General features: G+C 36.2%; 1 protein-coding gene across 10 annotated transcripts in view; it reads right to left on the reverse strand.

Moving 5' to 3' along the window:
* PPP4R4 (protein phosphatase 4 regulatory subunit 4) overlaps nt 1-17,192 on the reverse strand; it is a 64,440-nt gene that overhangs the window by 28,563 nt on the left and 18,685 nt on the right. For 8 of the 10 annotated variants that reach the window (XM_048306310.1, XM_048306313.1, XM_048306314.1 and 5 more), the window contains 5 exons: nt 11,537-11,639; nt 4,740-4,887; nt 3,980-4,053; nt 2,883-2,989; nt 287-394 (listed from right to left, as the gene is read on the reverse strand). In XM_048306310.1, coding sequence (XP_048162267.1) covers nt 287-394; nt 2,883-2,989; nt 3,980-4,053; nt 4,740-4,887; nt 11,537-11,639 — 540 coding nt within the window. Of the gene's footprint in view, nt 1-286; nt 395-2,882; nt 2,990-3,979; nt 4,054-4,739; nt 4,888-7,066; nt 7,148-11,536; nt 11,640-12,158; nt 12,181-17,192 lie in introns of those variants that run through there. The other 2 variants (XM_048306317.1, XM_048306319.1) reach the window with 2 other exon arrangements.

Genomic DNA, 17,192 nt, shown 5'->3' on the forward strand with positions numbered 1-17,192 from the left:
AAATACCACCGATGGGTAATTGAGATGATTTCAAGAAGCTACAGATGAAGTGATTATTTACAAAAAACTGTTGGGTTTATGGTTCAGCAATTTTACTATAAAAGAGAAAGAAAAATCTAAAACCGGAAAATGGACAACTGCCAACAGCCATTTCCTAAGATCACATCTGTACACTCCAAATTCATTATTGAGTATGCATGAATTCAGCAATTTTAAAGGGAGTTCTTAAGTTACCATTTTAGAGAAACATTTTGCATTTAAGATCAATTAGGCAAATTGTACTCACCCTATTCCTCGAGCTACATGTTCCAGTTGCCGACACATGCAAGTTCTAACTTCATATTCCACATCCTGGCACAGTGATTTTACCAATGGAAGAACCTCTCTTTTAACACTAAAAATGTGAACATTTTTTATTAACATATAGAACAAGAATATAGAAAATCCATTGAGTAGTACTGAACTTTACTCATATATTACTTGTTTATCCCATATATTACTAATTTATAACACATAGTAAATTATTTTTCTGACAATTAGCAATTAGAAAAGAATATTGTACATTGGATGCAAATATGTGCTACAAAGAAACAGGAAAAGGAATATTTACTGTCATTACCATTTGCTCATACTTCATCTATTATTTCTTATAAACTACAAAAATAGTAGGTAGGCTACTGTAGTAGTAGAATGCTGTCCTCATTTAATAACCATTTTCAGCACAATTTCTGAACAGCCATTGAAAGAATACAAAGAATTACATAAATGGAAATGTAAACCCCAATTAAATGTCTGTAATACCTCATCTTTGACATGCAGGTATCACCCAAGACATAATTAGGAAGAAAGGAGAAGAAGAATTTAAGATTAAAAGATTGAGTGCTGCCTTCAGGCAAGTAGACCAAGTATTCATGTAAATCAATGGCAGATACAAAACAAAAATTTTGATTCCTGTTAAAGTAAAAACACACACTACAACTTGGCAGAATCAGCCATTGTGTTTCCTTTCACTGCCCAAGATTCTGTCATAAGTATTCATAAAACATCTCTATAAAAATTCTTATGTTATTGCAAAACTCAAGATAAATAATATGTAGACACAGACAAGCAAATTTTCAAGCCAGCTTGCACAGCCTCCATTCATTCCAGTGAAAATTAGTTTTTTAATTAATTTTTCTTACAGAAGAATTTAGCCTGAAGTTTCAAAAATTACACAGTCTTGGAAGTTTGGCATTTTAGAATACTCTAAAGTAGGGGCTACAGAGAAAAAAAGACTTTGTAACTTAGAACACTGGAACAGAGGGTAGAAAAACTAATGTTCTATGACAAGGACAGGATATAAAATAACCCAGGAGTAACATCAAATACAAAGTTTTTAATTATAGTATAAATTTTATGAGGAAAAACTGTGCCATTCTGAAGAAGAAAGTGAAGATATGCTTATGTATTGCCTACTCCTGGGGACAGATACGTCTTCTGGGCCTGTACCAAGAGCCCTACGGAAAGGGGAATGAGAGTGTGTCCTGAATTTTAGTCAGTCTGCCACATTCTAAACCTGGGGACCCAGCTCTCTTTTCAGGCCTCTGAACTGCACTGAGAGCTCTCTACCAAATGAACAAGATGTCCCAGAAAATTCTCAGTTATCTTCTTAAAATGTAGTGGTTGTGCAGAAAAGGTGCTATGATCTGTTCACTGAAATGAGGGGATTCCTACTTCTGAACAGCAAGGAATCACCTTGAAGAAACACAACAAAAAACACAACATAAAAAATTATGGCTACTAATTAACACTGCTATATGTTCATATAAGATTCCAAGTAACCTGTAAAGTCACTTATTTTCATGAGAATGTAACATCAAATAAATAAATGCAACTGCTCTTCTGCCAGAGTCCTAGAGATTTGGAATATAAAGGTTTAGAAGGCTTTGGTAACATTCTCCAAAAGTACTACTCTACCATGTTCATTAACTTTTGAATGTCCAACAATGTAAATGGCAAATGAAGATTTAAAGAGTTTCCTTTTGGCTGCTTCTAGTTCTTCTTTATTAAAGAAAAAAAACATAGCTCTAAAGAAATTTATCACTAAATATCTTGTCATAGTGTCCTGTTGTTCTTCTTTTGTGTTATACTGAATTCTTGCATTTTGGGGCAAATCAAAATCATTATTAGAGTGGACTTCCTCAGCTAGACAGTTTCTGTGCATTTAGTAGCCCGCAGTGGATTTCTATTGTAATTCAAAGTCACATTGTGCCAATTGCCCGGATAGGAAACACATTTGGTGAAGTGGTCCTGCTATCATAAGCCTGGGTAAACTGACCAAGGAATGTACCACACCAATTGCTTTGGGCAGATGAGTTACTCAGATTTACTTTCATTATTGCACTCTCTTCTGTCCAGACTCACAGACACTGAATCTAAGGGCTGGATAATATCAGGGAACAGCAGTAGTTCCTGATGTATCTACATTTTAATTAGGGATAGAAAAAAACAGATCTACATGCTAAATTTGGTTACATAATAAAAAGTTGGGAATAGAATTCTTCTGTTTATGACAAGAAGCTCCAAGGAGATGAAGCTGTGTTTTGTGTCTGTAAGTTGCAGAGAAATCCACTTTGTGGCTTATTTTCTAGTAATAAAAACAATATGGAAGAATGGCATGAAAATGGTATCTATTCAAATCTGTGAAAGAGCAAACAAACTCAAGTTATAAAATGACAATCATTAGCAAGTCTGAACATGCTAGTTAAATAATGAAAGGGATCTGTAAAAAAAAGCATTTCATTTTTGCAATGAAGTCTACTTTTCTTGTAGTAATTTCTGTCCACTAACAAAGAAATACTGGTTTACACTGCGGAATGAAAATATATGTACAGTCTACTTACATATGAGCTTCAAACTTGTTAGCTACTTTTCCCATGATTTTACAACTAACTAAGCGGGACTGAAGTGTTTGAGAAAGCTGTGCTTTGGAAACAAGTGGATTCAGGATCTACATGGAAAAAAAAAAAAAGAAGAAATATAAGCAGAAAAATTGTGAGCATTAAATAAAGTATTCCTCTTCTTAAAAAAAATCTAGAAAAACATGTTCCAAATGTCATTAACCTTTTCACTGAATTAATCAGTACTAACAATAATGGCGCCTATGAACATTAATAGTCCCTTTTTTTTAAATGACATCTTTAAAATTACATTGCAATTAGATTTTGGAGGTGACTAGAATAATTTCTATGTGCTTCATCCAACCTAAGTTTTTACCCTTTAGAAGTTTATTTTTTAAACAGTTCTGGATTTTACTCTTATTTTGATGAGAAATTTTATACCACACAAACAATCACATATTTAAATCTCCATATTGTTTTAAATTATAAACACGGTAAATATGCCTGTTGAAAAGCTTTTAAACTTAAAAAAATAAGAATACTTAAAAGTGAATAAATTAGCTGACTAAAAGGGACTGGCGTTATAACTTAGTGACAGATTTTCTTCTTCCTTCTTGAGCTACACAGTGAAAAATTAAGAGTGTTTGCAGTGCATTACGGTTTTGGTACATCAAGAACAACTGAAATACACTAAGGAATGGATCTCCAGCATTCAGTTCCATTTAGCAGACATAGCAGACTGGAATTTTAGTTCAGTAACAAACAAAAGGTAGTTTCTTCATGAAAACACAAAGTGAGATACTATTCTGTAAACCAAAACAGACTGCAGGAAAACATGTTACAGAGAATACAAGGTGCAGTGGAAGTGGTACAGTGGAGTGTGTGTGTTGACTTTATTTGCTGAAGAACACTACTTTTTTTAAGGTGACTTCCTGTCTTGCCTTTTTGCACATTCGTCTCTTACAGGGTGTTCGACAACCATTACCATTCTCACAGGTACAGAACTGCCACAAATCTGACTGAGGTGAATAAAACTTGCAGGGAAATACAATCTTACAATCTTAATATTATTTTTTGTTAGTGTGAGAGATTATTATTACCTCATGTCTGACAGTTTCTTTTGGTAAAGCTTCTATTACAGCAAGAAGAGTTTCTAACCATGCATTGCTGACACCTGTTTAAGAGAAATGAGTTATACATGATATGTTATATTGTACATACCATGACTAAACGAAAACATAAATCAGTTTTATAAAATTTGCTCTTTTCACACGTCTTCAAGGAGCTATGTATCTGAAAGCCACTATATATTCAAGACTTCAAAGTAAGAAATAGGATAGGTAAGAAGCAAAGTCTACCCCCATTTCTTTTCCCTTTCCAATTCCTATATAAAATTAATTATTACTCTGATTGCTTTATAAAGCTAATTTCCCTCTTTTAGAAGGATGTTCTTTTCTTATGCCCACTGAAACTTTCTAGTTTCACAATAGGCCTTTTTTTTCCTTTGTATTCTAAAATTAGTGTCAAAGAAATTAAGAAAAAATAGTCAACACAGAAGAATTGTCAACCCCCCTCCATTCTCTCAGCCATAAAAAGTTGGTACTTCAGGAGAAGCTCAGACTCAGAAACAACTTTGGGATTTAATCCTTCAGACAAAGTCAGAGGGTTTTTTTGCTTCAATGAGAATTACACTTAAATGTCAGTATGAAAGTGGTCATCACGCAAAAACCTTTCCATTCATGCCAGTCTAGATACAAAGTCACAGTGACTGTACTCACTGCTGACACAGTATTGTAGGGTCACTAAAGAAACAAAACACGTAGAAGTCATCAGTCATGAGAGTAGCTGTACAGCCCTGACCTGCATCTCTGTGTTCCACGTTCTGGAGAATGATGTGTAGGAAGGAGTGGGAGTACGTATGAATGGACACCGACTCCTCTTGCAGAACAGTCAAAAAAGAAACAGCAGCTGTTAACTGCATTTCCACTCCTGCAACATGCAGAACCTCCTGTATAATTACAAATTGTAACAATTTAGAAAGTGAGGCAGAAATGTACTGAAAGAATATCCAAATTTTTATATTCACTTTTAGAATTAATATGCAACAACCTGGGTAAACTGTAAAATTTGCCGTAAAATTATTTTCTCTTAACAGCAATTTATTGCAGACATTAAATTTTCTTATGGTATAGCATGAATCTTCTAAGAAAAAAAAGTTAGTTGTAATATTTCTGACTTTAAGTTTCATCAATGCATATGTGTGGATTTTTCCACTTTACAAAATGAGAGGTAAAACCAGAGCAGCCAACACTTGCACTTCTGCTGTTTACGCACATGAATTAAAAAGAACTATTTCATTCATTCATTCAGTGAGAGATACTAAAATAGCAGAAGGCAATTTAAATTTCATCCCTTGACTAACATGGAATGCAAATGAAAAGTACATAAATATAGTCTTAAGAATAAAGCAAGATATACAAGAATATTTATCTACATAACTAAATATTAAGTAGTCTGCGCTCTGACACACAAGAAAGTCATTAATTAGGTTGTCTTTAAAATCATAAATTCAAAAGTTAAAGTTAACATGTTGAAATGAAATGAAATGAAATGAAATGAAATATTACTTTTTTTTTTAACTTAAAAAAAGGCAATTTAAGTTTTAAATTTCAGATTTATGCACAGACCTTGCAGGATGCAATCTATGATGTAGCATCCATTATAAGTATTAGTAACTGTAAGTATCTATCAACTAAGTGAACATTCCATTTGTTTACTTTTCTAAACATGTCTCTCTATTTCATGAGAAAATAAAAACTTCATTATTCTACTACTAAAGCATTACACTCATTTTACAACTGATTCCAAACTCAGTAAGAGTTTAAAGCCCGTGTTTTCTATTTAGCACTTTATATATGTGGTTTTGTTTATTTTTTAAAGTGCTTGAGATGAACAGTGTTTTCTCAGATCACTCACCAAAAAACAAAAATAAGCCTGGATCAGATTAAAAAAAAAATTCATTTTGCAGCTAAGTGCATGGTTGGTTATGGATTGGACAGGTGCACTCTCCACTGGGTTACAGACTGGCTGGATGGCCAGGTCCAGAGTGCTGGTGAATGGAATTACATCCAGTTGGTAGCCAGTCACAAGCGGGTGTCCCCAGGGCTCAGTGCTGGGGCCAGTCCTGTTTAATTTCTTAATTAATATCAAGGCCGAGGCCAATGGTCCGAGGTTCAACGAAGGCAAGCGCCAGACCTTACGCCTGGGTCACACAAACCCCATGCAGTGCTACAGGCTGGTGGCAGTGGCTGGAAAGTGGCTTTCTTCACTGGGGGGGTGGTCAGGCATTGGAACAGGCTGCCAGGGACATGGTGGAATTTCTGGAAGCGTTCAAAAGGCATGTGGATATGGAACTTAGGGACATGGCAAAAATGGTGGTGCTGGGTAAACAACTGGACTTGATAATCTTAGGACTTTCCCAACTTTAATGATTCTATGACTCTAAGTATTGCATATCAGAAGAATTTTGCTGAGAAAACAGTTTGTAGAGAACATCTGAGATATTACTATTTGACTTGGTAAAAACCAAGAAGTTTTCATTCTACAAATGTCAAAAAATTTGTACGTGCAAACGTACAATTATTAGTTTATCTCAGTTCAAGGAGAACCGTAACTTATCTCTCAAGACCTCCGTTTACAGCCACGTTCCTTTTTAAAAGGATTCTCTGTGTCCTTGCTCCCCCAAATGAAAAAAAGGAACAGAACTGTGCTGCTTTCCAACAAAATATTTACATTCAATAGCCATGAAAATTGCCTTCTTCTTATTTCCACAGACTATCTCCGTTGCTGTTCCTCCACTGCTATTGCAGCCACAGCCAAGAAAGAATAAGGACACCTACCAATTTTGTATTTTGAATCTTTTTGGGATCAGAATACCTGTCCATACTGTTCTGGGATTCTGGCTTGTACTTGTTCAAAAAAACATCCCCAAGAGAATCAAAAGCACTATCTTCACACTGCAGATGCTAACACAGCAGTGCAGACCAGAAAATTATGGAGCAGTGCCAGGTTAACCCTTGGACTTGATGAATTTAAAGGTCTTTTCCAACCTAAATAATTCGATGATTCTATGAATTCAGTTTTCTGTACATATTCACTTTGTACGCAATACAAACAGGGTTACTTACCAACAAACAAAGTTTCCAAATAGTCTCCTCCACTGATCCACATAACTCTGGATAGTCATGTGTGAGAACACATTCTCTGGATGTGCCTCCTCATGGACCTCGGGAGACATTGAAATATAAATTTCTAGACTGCTTACACACCTGCCTGCACTGATGTTTACACTCAGAACTATACAGTTCCGCATTTGGAAATCTATGGGTCTCCTCTTTCCATCTTCACACAACCCAAGTTGAGTAATTTAAATTTAATTAACATAGAATTATTTATTTAGGAAGTAATGTATTTTTCTATATATGGATACTCCACAAATTTTCACTCCAGACTAAAAAAACTCTCCCTATCTATCTTACTCAGACAAGCATATTTAATGGAATTTAAGGGCATTAGCATGTTCTTAACTGTTCTAATGTCTACAAGTTAAACTCAGGCATCAAAACTTAAAATTTAGAAAGCCTGGTTTATTCCATTAATTGGAAAAAAGAAAATTTGCCTCTAGTTTAAATGCACATTTTGTCTTGCAACAACAGAATTCTCTTAAAAGAATGCTGCAAGCACAGACATAGTCAAATCATTTTAGTAATTGCATTGATATGATAGAAATTTTCATTTAAGACTAAAAGACACAGAAATAATGGAGATTACAGAAGCTCAAGAATACAATGAGAACGGACCTTAAAATTAATGTTAGGTATAAGAAAGGATGAAAATCACCCCACCTTTTCCTAAACTATAAAATCAGCTGTGGAAAAGAAAAGCTTTCAAGAGGAGGCTGATATATTAGAAAAACAACTAACTACGAAAATGAGTTTGGAACTAATCAGACAACACTGAATAAAGCTTGATGTATATACAACAACAAGAATAAGCATAGTTTGCTGCAATCACAGCATTTGGAAAAATGTCTTATTAAGTCAATCAGATAGATGCCTGCAATCTCCCTCTCTCACTTTTGGTTGCAGAGCCTGCAGACGGAAAGCAGGAAAAATACTATTAACATCATTTGAAAAGAGACATTTTGTGCACAAAGAGAAATGCTGGTAAGAATGTCTAAGCTTTCCCTAAATCTGCATTTCAATGACTTCCAAGGTTCATGAGGAGGTGCATGCAGAAATCCAGAGTGGGGCTCTCTATGCAAAAGAACACATACAAGGACACAATTTCATTTTAACTGCAGAACTTAAAAAATAAATTCCTAATCTCATTCCTACATTAACATCTAAATTATATACTATAACCAAAACACTGACAATTCAATAATTACTTATGTATGTCACATGTATTGGTGTATTGATTTTGCTCATCTCAGACCTAAAACACTTATGTTAAATATATAGTGTCTTTGATATAATTTTAATTTCATTAGATTCCTCAGAATAAGCAACTTGCATACACCCATTTCTACACTTCTAGAAGTAACCAGGTTTATCAATTTTTCACAAATAAAATACAAATTTTCAATATATTCAGACTGAACATTCCTTGCATTTATTTCTTTCTTCATCTGCTTTACCCTCAGCTCTAACAAAAAAATTATTTTTGCTTTGGGTGTCTGCAAGTATGCTAAATAAGTTCACTGGTTTCCTTATGCAATCATATGGTGACAATACTTTCAAATAAACAGCCCTCTGAAACTACTACACAATTCATCTTTCATGTGCCAATTTGATTTCACAAATGATTACTCCCAACCTAAAGAAGTAGAACCAAGTGCAGTAATTTAAATCAGCTTATTTCCGTGCAGTGACAGATTACACTTGCAAGACTCTAATTGCAGTTGAGTTCAATTATGCCTTTACAGACTATAAAAGTTTCAATTTAATGGATGGTCAGGATGATTCCTCCAAGAAAAACAAGGTTAAGAAAAAAAAATAGGTCAAGTTAATGATGCCAAATACTGGTTTGCAGTCAAAAGTGCAGTGCATATGGCTGCAACAGAACTTTACTTCTATTACGGATAAATAATATTAGATAACAGAACACCATTGAAGAATTGGCTTTATAGGAGCACTGCCACAGAAAGGAACTTAATTCATATACATTCTACAAAGTTTCAGTTTGTAAAGCTTAAACATGAAAGAAACACTTGGATTTAGACTGACCTTCTTATATTTTACTTTTTTACCTCTCTCTGGAGCCCATTGACTTAGGTTTCATTTAATTTACCATTTAGCAAGGCATCCAGTTTGGGTTTAAATGACACTGTAAGATGAAAACCACACTACTTTTCTCAGTAATTTGCTCAAAGATTGACTGCATTTTTATTAAAGTAGTCTGCTTCATTTCAAATAGTTCTATCTGCAATTCCTAATGCTTCTTCCTTCAAATACAGTTTTCAGTTGTATGTCTTCAATATTGTACAGGAAGATACTTTTACAAAATAACCAAGTACAGCCTGATCTAAGACCACACTGAGATCCAACTCCCACTGTACAAATACTTTCCAGGCTCTAGGCCCTATTCATGCAAATCATCATACTTTCAAATATTTTCTTCATCCCTATATAAAAAAACTTAAAACTAGAATCAAAAACTGTATTCCCATACTAGACTTTTTATTGAATACAGGCCAAGACCAGCACTTCTCTACAGCCTGAAAAATAAGGGTAGAAAATTCCCAGTGTTTCTTATTCCTCCTTAATTTCAGGAAGAATTCTGCTCTCAAAGTAGAAAACCAGAGGCAAAAATGGATTCAGTATGGTAAGCATAAAAACCCAAACCAACTTTTCTTGAAGCCAGTAGGTAGGTTTAGAAAGACTGCATTACATATGTCAGAATAATGTGGTAGCAACTTGGTATAAGTTGAAATTTCCAATTACTTTGCACCTTCAAGTCATTCTTCTCAAAGCACTTTTACACTCATACATATTTAAACAAAATGCCTATTGACCTGCATCTTAGAGCACAGAATGTAACTAGAAGCACTTTAACATTTTCTAAATAATCTGTCAGCCTATAGCAGTCCTTAATCCTGAGGAGAGCTATTTATCTTGACCATTTGCTGAATCTAAAAAATCAGACAAAAGTTGGAACAGCTCCTCTTAAGAAACAGAAGTCTCCTGAAATCACAGATGTTTCAGGAGATAATATGAAGTTGAGAGGTGATGTCTGATATTCACAGAATGCTTGAGGCTGAAAGGTCATTTTGTCCAATCCCCCTGCTCAAGCAGGACCAGTTACAGCTAGGACATGCCCAGACCACTTTTGAATACCTCCAAAGAGAGAGACAATAACATCTCTGGGCAACTTGTGCCACAGCTCAGTCACCCTCACAGTGAGAAAGTGATTCCTGATATACAGAAAAAATCTCCCGTGTTTCTGTTTGTGCGCACTGCAACAACAGCTGCAGTCCTGTCACTGGGTACCACTGCAAAGAGCCTGTCTCTGTCTTTGCTTTGTCAGGTATTTGTTTATGTTGATAAGGCCCCCTGCAACCCTCTTCTTCTGCAGGGGGCCAATGGATATTTAGCGTTACTAAGTTTTGCATTTGTGATTTAGTTTGTTCTTATTTGGCCAAGGCTGCTCCTTAAACCACACCTTAAATGAACTTGCACATTTCTTGTGGACAAGAGTTCATATCCGGGACAGAGTGGAAATACAGACATGTATCTTCTCCACCATCACAGAATCATAGAATAGTTTGGGTTGGCAGGGACCTTTACATGTCAGCTATTCCACCCCCACAGCAATGAGCAGGGACACCTTCCACTAGACCAGGTTGCTCAGAACCACATCCAGTCTGACCTTGAACACCTCCAGTGGTGGGGCATCCACAACTTCTCTGGGTAATCTGTTCCAGTGTTTTACTATCCTCATGTTAAAAAATTTCTTCCTTATATCTAGTCTGAATCTATCCTTCTTTAGTTTAACCCCAGTGCCCCTTGTCATATCTCAAAAGGCACTGCCAAAAAGCTTGTCCTCATCTTTCTTGTAAGCCTCCTTCCAAGTATTGAAAAGTCACAATAAGGTATACCCAGAACCTTCTCTTCTCCAGGTTAAACAACACAAATATGCTTTATACAAACATATCTCTATATAACATTCCATGGTCAGTATGCATCTATCACAACTAGAAGTGACTGACACAGACAGCTAAAAGCGAACTATACTCTCCTGGACAGCACTATGAAAATCTTAATGTTTGGATGAAAGGAGATTGAGAACATCAGAATGAACCATTATGACTGGATGGTCCTCAAAGAAAGGTCTCAAAAAGCTGTCAAAACACTGGTAAATCTTTACAATATATAAGTAGTATTAATTCTGCTTTTTTATTTTTCCCTGTTGTAACAATTTAAAAAAATATATAATACCTTTAATATTTCGTAAAGTGAGTGAATTAATGTGGAAGCCTACTGGACATACACCTCCTGGAGACTGAGTTTGCAATAAAAGTGGGATTTTTTTTCCTTTGTTAAAGTAGTTAAACTGGCAGAAAAAGATACATTCAAACATCAATACACAAAACTTACTCTGATTTTTGGTAAAACCCGACGAAGTGTTTCTGCAGGATTCTGTCGCATCAGGACTGGAAGATTTGCCACCACACTTGTTCCTTGGATATCCTGACCAGAACTTAAAAAAACATAAACATACAATACATTACTCACTATGATGATTACAATCTCACGGATTGCATTAAAAGAACAAAACAAAACCAACGAGAATAAACCTACGCTACTCAGGTTTTTCATGTAAGTAAAGAGAGGCATTATGTTTTTCTATAATATGTGGCAGAAGACAACATTTAAAAAGATCAACCTCTCAAGCTATTGTATATAATTTCCTACATGGGATGCTTTAATTTTTAGTGTAGCTTTGCATAAAAATATGAAACTTGCGAAAGATCTTTTCAAACCAGATGATCAAGGCAGTGGTTTCATGGAATCTTTTGTATTAAAGCAATACAAGGGATAAACCATAGGAAGGGGCAAATAGAAGACATACATGAAAACTACATGCAATGTACAACATTTTAACAGAAATCTACCATTATTTCCTTTTTGTAGGGAAAGCAGTCAGATGTATGGTCATATGCACACAAACATGATCAAGAAAGGATGCAAAAACTCGGTTAAATTACAGATCTCTTACCTTTCTCCTCATTCTGTCTCTCTCAAAGGTATCCCACAATTGAAAAAGGAAATGAAAAAAAAGCAGTATGGGAAGGAAATGGTAGGCAGATATGAAAAAAAGTATGAGGTGAAAACAAAAATTACTCAAATGGATAAACTCCTAGAATAGAATCAAAAAGCAAGAGGGTCTGGATGCCAAAATTAAAACTAAACATCAACACATCCTTTTCCTTTGGCAAGGCATGCATATCTTTGTGTTATCCAGTAGTAATGCAAAAAGCCAAGGTACCTTGGAGAAGCTATTTAATTGAAATTTTAGTCATTTTGTATCAAGATGGAAGAAACCCCAACTGATAAAAAATGCAAACAAAAATGCTACCTTTATCCATCAAAATGTAAAGAAAAGGGAAGCATTTCCCTTTAAACCAGAAATTCTTACTAACTGGCTTACTGCCAATTAAGAATGTGAAGCAAGAGGCATTTCAACACCTACACAGTCTGTAATTTTCCAACTGCAGAAGATTTTTCTTTTATTTCTACCAAAAGAGCTGCACCATAGATTTTCTTTAAATATTGGAGACTTCAGAATTACTGCGAATTATGGCTAAGTGCTCGGATGTACACATTTTTGTACCAATAAACAAATTAAGATAAATGCTGAATCTTTTCTTCAGACTCACAGTAAGCTCAGTATTATGAAGATGCTATTCCTCTATTAACAGTGCTAAGTATAGAAGAACACAACAGAGCCCTATACTTAGAAGCAATTTAACTCAACCTCTTTTGTGCTAGCTAAATTCACGTACCATTTTAATACAAAACTTCAGGACTCATCTTCGGAGTTCATCCTACAGGAGATCCCAGTGACTTTACAAGGCTGGGAATCCTCATGCAGGGAGGGAAGCTCTCATGCCCCAACACTCCTGTTCTAATATTTCCTTCCTCTGCAACAGCAGCTGCTTGCTGCTGGCCAGTATTACCAGACCTGGTCTAACTGCAACACCCATTGCAAAGCACTTTTCAAACACTTCTCAAGCACAAGGACAGCACTAACACTCTCCCTCTAGCCCCTACATTTGGTTTTACTTGTTTCTTCTACCATCATAAAATGAAGTTCACATAATATTTGGGATGCCTTGAGACTGAAGCAAATCCTCCTAGGAAACACATACAAACATACGAAGGACAGAAAAGTGCCTGGGAGTAGTCAGCCTGGATTTGTGCAGGGGTGTCTTGGGGTGACTTTATGATGTGTAACCCATATTGCTACCCTATGCCCAGAAATTAATTTTTGTACCTTTCTATGCCTTTAAACTGAGCCTGAGAGAGGGAAGGAAAAACTGAGCAAAACTTTTTCAAAGCAGTTTGCAGCTTGTTCAAGGTCACATAGAGATAGAGACTTTTTTTTCAGCTGCAGCAGGAGAGTGGGAGGGAAGGGAAGCACCCTGCTCGCTTTTCTTTCCAGCCAGCTTTTTGGCAGGTTTTTTTTCCTCAGCTTTTTTTTTTTTTTTTGGAGAGTTGAACTTTTGTTTTCCTGGGACTTTGGTTTTTTTTCCTTTTCTCTCTGTTGGATGGTTTCAACATCAGAATACATTGGGAGGACTTTCTACCAAGGCCTTGGCCCTGGAGGTGGGCCCACCCTGTCCTAGCTCCAAGGAGGGGGAGAGAGATCTATGGAAGGACTCTGAAATTTTCCCAGGTTTCCCTCAGCAGGGCAAGGGGTTTTATTATTTAGCATTATTATCCTTTTCCCGTGTGTTTGGTAAACAAAGTTTTTATATCTTTCACTTTTCTTTGAGGAAAATTAATTTTTCCTGAATCTGGTGGGGGAGGGCTGGTTATGCCTTCTCTCAGAGGATATATTTCTAAATTTGACCAAACCAGCACAAGGGGAAATCAATTCTGACCAGCCAACTTGACAACACGATGACTGGCTGAGATGGTGGAAGTTGTTTAACTTATTTTAGCAAGGTTGTTGACATTGTCTCCCATCATATCCCCATAGATAAACTGATGAAGTACAAGCTGGACAAAGGGAAAGTGATGTGGACTGAAAACTGAGCAAACTATTGAGCCTAAAGGGTTGTGATTAGTGGCAAAGAAGCCAGCCACGGGTGGTTTACCTCATGGTTTACCTTACTGGGGGCAACAGTTTAAAGTTTTCATTAATGGCCTGGGTGAGGGGACAAGGCAGACTCTCAGTATGAAGATGACACAAAACCAGGAGGAGGGATTGACAGACCAGGAGTCTCTGGTGACTCAACAAGTTGGAGAAACAAACCAACAGGGATCTTACAAAGCTCAGCAGCAGGAAATGCAAGTTCTGTAGCTGTGGCAGAACAGCCCCATGCACCACCAGAGGCTGGGGGCCAGACAACTGAGAAATAGCTTGACAGGAAAGAACCTGGAGGTCCCAGTGGACACAAAGCTGACCAGGAGGCAACAATGCATTCTTGCGGGAAAGGCAGCTGATGGCATCCTGGGCTGCACTCAAGAGCATCTCCAGCAGCTCAAGGGAGGTGATTATTCTTCTCTATTCAACACAAGAATCTCACAGACAGGCGGCAGCAAGTTCATTGAAATATCTGAGCAGATGCTTAGACAACAGGGATTTTTAATCTTGAGAAGAGAAAGCTTGGGGGCCTTATCTGACATGTATAAACTCTGATGCAAGACAGTAAAGAAGACAGAGGCAGATTCTTCCCAGCAGTGCCCAGTGACAGGATGCAAAGCAATGGGAACAAATTCAATACACAGGAAATGCAACATAAATCTTAAAAAAACCCACAAATTTTTCCATATCAGAGTGTTCAAATATTGGAATGAGTTGCCCACACAAGAGGTGCAGCCTCCATCTGTAGGATTCAAAATCCTGCGTTCAGGACAAGATTGAATATATTGCTCTAATTGACACTACTTTGAGCAGGGAGGTGGACTAGTTGATCTCCAGAGGTCCCTTCCCACAACCATACTATGATTATGTTCAGGGTAGGTGTTGTCAATTTTGCAAACTTTCATGAAGCTCAAGGAAGACAAGATTTCTTACATTAATTTTTAAAGCATTTTTAAAGACACATTCTACAGGATAAGAACATAGAAAATTTTAAAAGTCCCTGGGTACTCCATTAGAAATATTTGTATCTGGAAATGGATGGAAGGACTACAGCTCCTTCTACAGCATGAGGAACGAAGACTAGTCACTGAATGTACTGCAAGACAGCATTACCACAAAGGATTCTGAAAGAGAAAAGACAGATCTACATCTTGCTCTCCTTCAATCGCACTAGCCTACAAAACATGACTACAAGAGCAGAACACAGTACTGGAAAGAAGACTGAGGTACAACGTTTACCCAAACTCTTAACTGAGGCTCTGTTTGTGAAGAGGCTTTTCTTTCACACTGTGGCTAAGTGTACTACTTCAGCAGAAATGATTTGTTAAACAGCTATTGTTGAATCCACCACTGAAGTCTGTGCTCGGTGTAAACAGAAGTTCTGATGAATGGCTGCAGGGAATTACATTGTTAACACCCCTTAAGCGATACTGTTTTCAGTGCAAGATTCTATGTTCTATGTTAGTCTAAATCTGAATTTGTTGAAGACAGAAGTAAAAATTTAGCAACTTCAATGAGTGAGGGATTAGAATAGCAAGATTTAAAAAAAAAAAGAATTAAGTATTCAGTAACTAAATGGGTATTAGAAAAACGAAATTCACAAACACTCAAACTTGAAAAAGGGCGTCCAGAGGTTGTGGGAATCTTTGGAGACATTCGTAACTCATCTGGACAATGTCCTGAGCAACAACACTATCTAACATCAAATGACATCAGACGTGGAAGTTGGTTCTGCTTTAAGCAGGGCATTGGACCAAATGACTTCTGGGGTCCCCAACCACCTAAACTATTCTGTGACTGGGATTCATAAATCCTAGACTGAATTTCCTACTTGTTTAAAAGCTCAGTATCTGACAGGATTTAGCCTGATTCAGAATGATTCAATTCTCCCTCCAGGATTTCTGTTCTCCTGTACAATCTACTGTTGCCAAGGCAAACTAGAAATCCAGATAAATATTTGTCAATAACATTAAAGTGTGTGGCCCATAAAACTTCCTTTGAGAAACACCTTTAGTATATTGTGAAGATTTTTACATGGCAATCTTTCCTATGCAGATGGGTAGACACAGACTTAAGATCTATTACACTGCTTTCTAGGTACTGCTCTTGCTAATCAATACTAACACTTTTACAAGGGTTTTTTGGTTTTTTTTTTTTAGTTTTTGATTGAATAATTTTAGGCTTTTAGTAAAAAAAGGGGAAAAATCTAGAAATTAGAAAAATGTCTTGAAATCACGAATATTGATGTGTCATTTTATGACTAGTTTTCATTTTATTTTAAAGTGAATACTCCTTTGATAAAATACAATCTACTATCTTCTGTAAAAGTACAACCCTTTCTTTACACTGGTGTAAAGCAGTAACCTTCTTTTCATGTCATGTGAGGTATGCTTACATTTCAATTATACTTCTTCAAACATAAATTATGTAACAGGAATGTCTGAACATCTATCTGACATTTATTGTAGCAAGTATATTATAAACAGACTCAGTCCCATGGAAAGATCTGTCATTTTGTTAAAGTGACTTCCTTTAAGAGCCTCAGTTGAACAAAGATGGAGAATTGTGAGCAATATCATTATTAGCACAGTCTTGAATCTATATATTACAATGGAGTAAATCTGCAGAAAATCCAAAGTAAATTAAGAGAAGAGACTTTAGGAGACTTCTTTAAGAGAAGAAACTATATTTTTAGGCTTCTATAACTTTGCTGAAAATAAGAGAATAAAATTAATCTGAAAATTTAACTCCATAATAATGACAATTTTCAAGAAGCTGGAAGCCCTAATAAGATCTCAGGCTGAACATCTCCTTGCAATTGACATTATAGTCCTTTCCTAGTAAAATCTAATTTTCAAAACCACTTTCTCATTTTCATCTTCTACTTAAGATATATGTGCCCATGATCATTTTAGAGCACATCTGAATAAAATCTACATG

Source organism: Corvus hawaiiensis, chromosome 6 (genome assembly GCF_020740725.1).
Source record: "Corvus hawaiiensis isolate bCorHaw1 chromosome 6, bCorHaw1.pri.cur, whole genome shotgun sequence".
Lineage (NCBI taxonomy): Eukaryota > Metazoa > Chordata > Aves > Passeriformes > Corvidae > Corvus > Corvus hawaiiensis.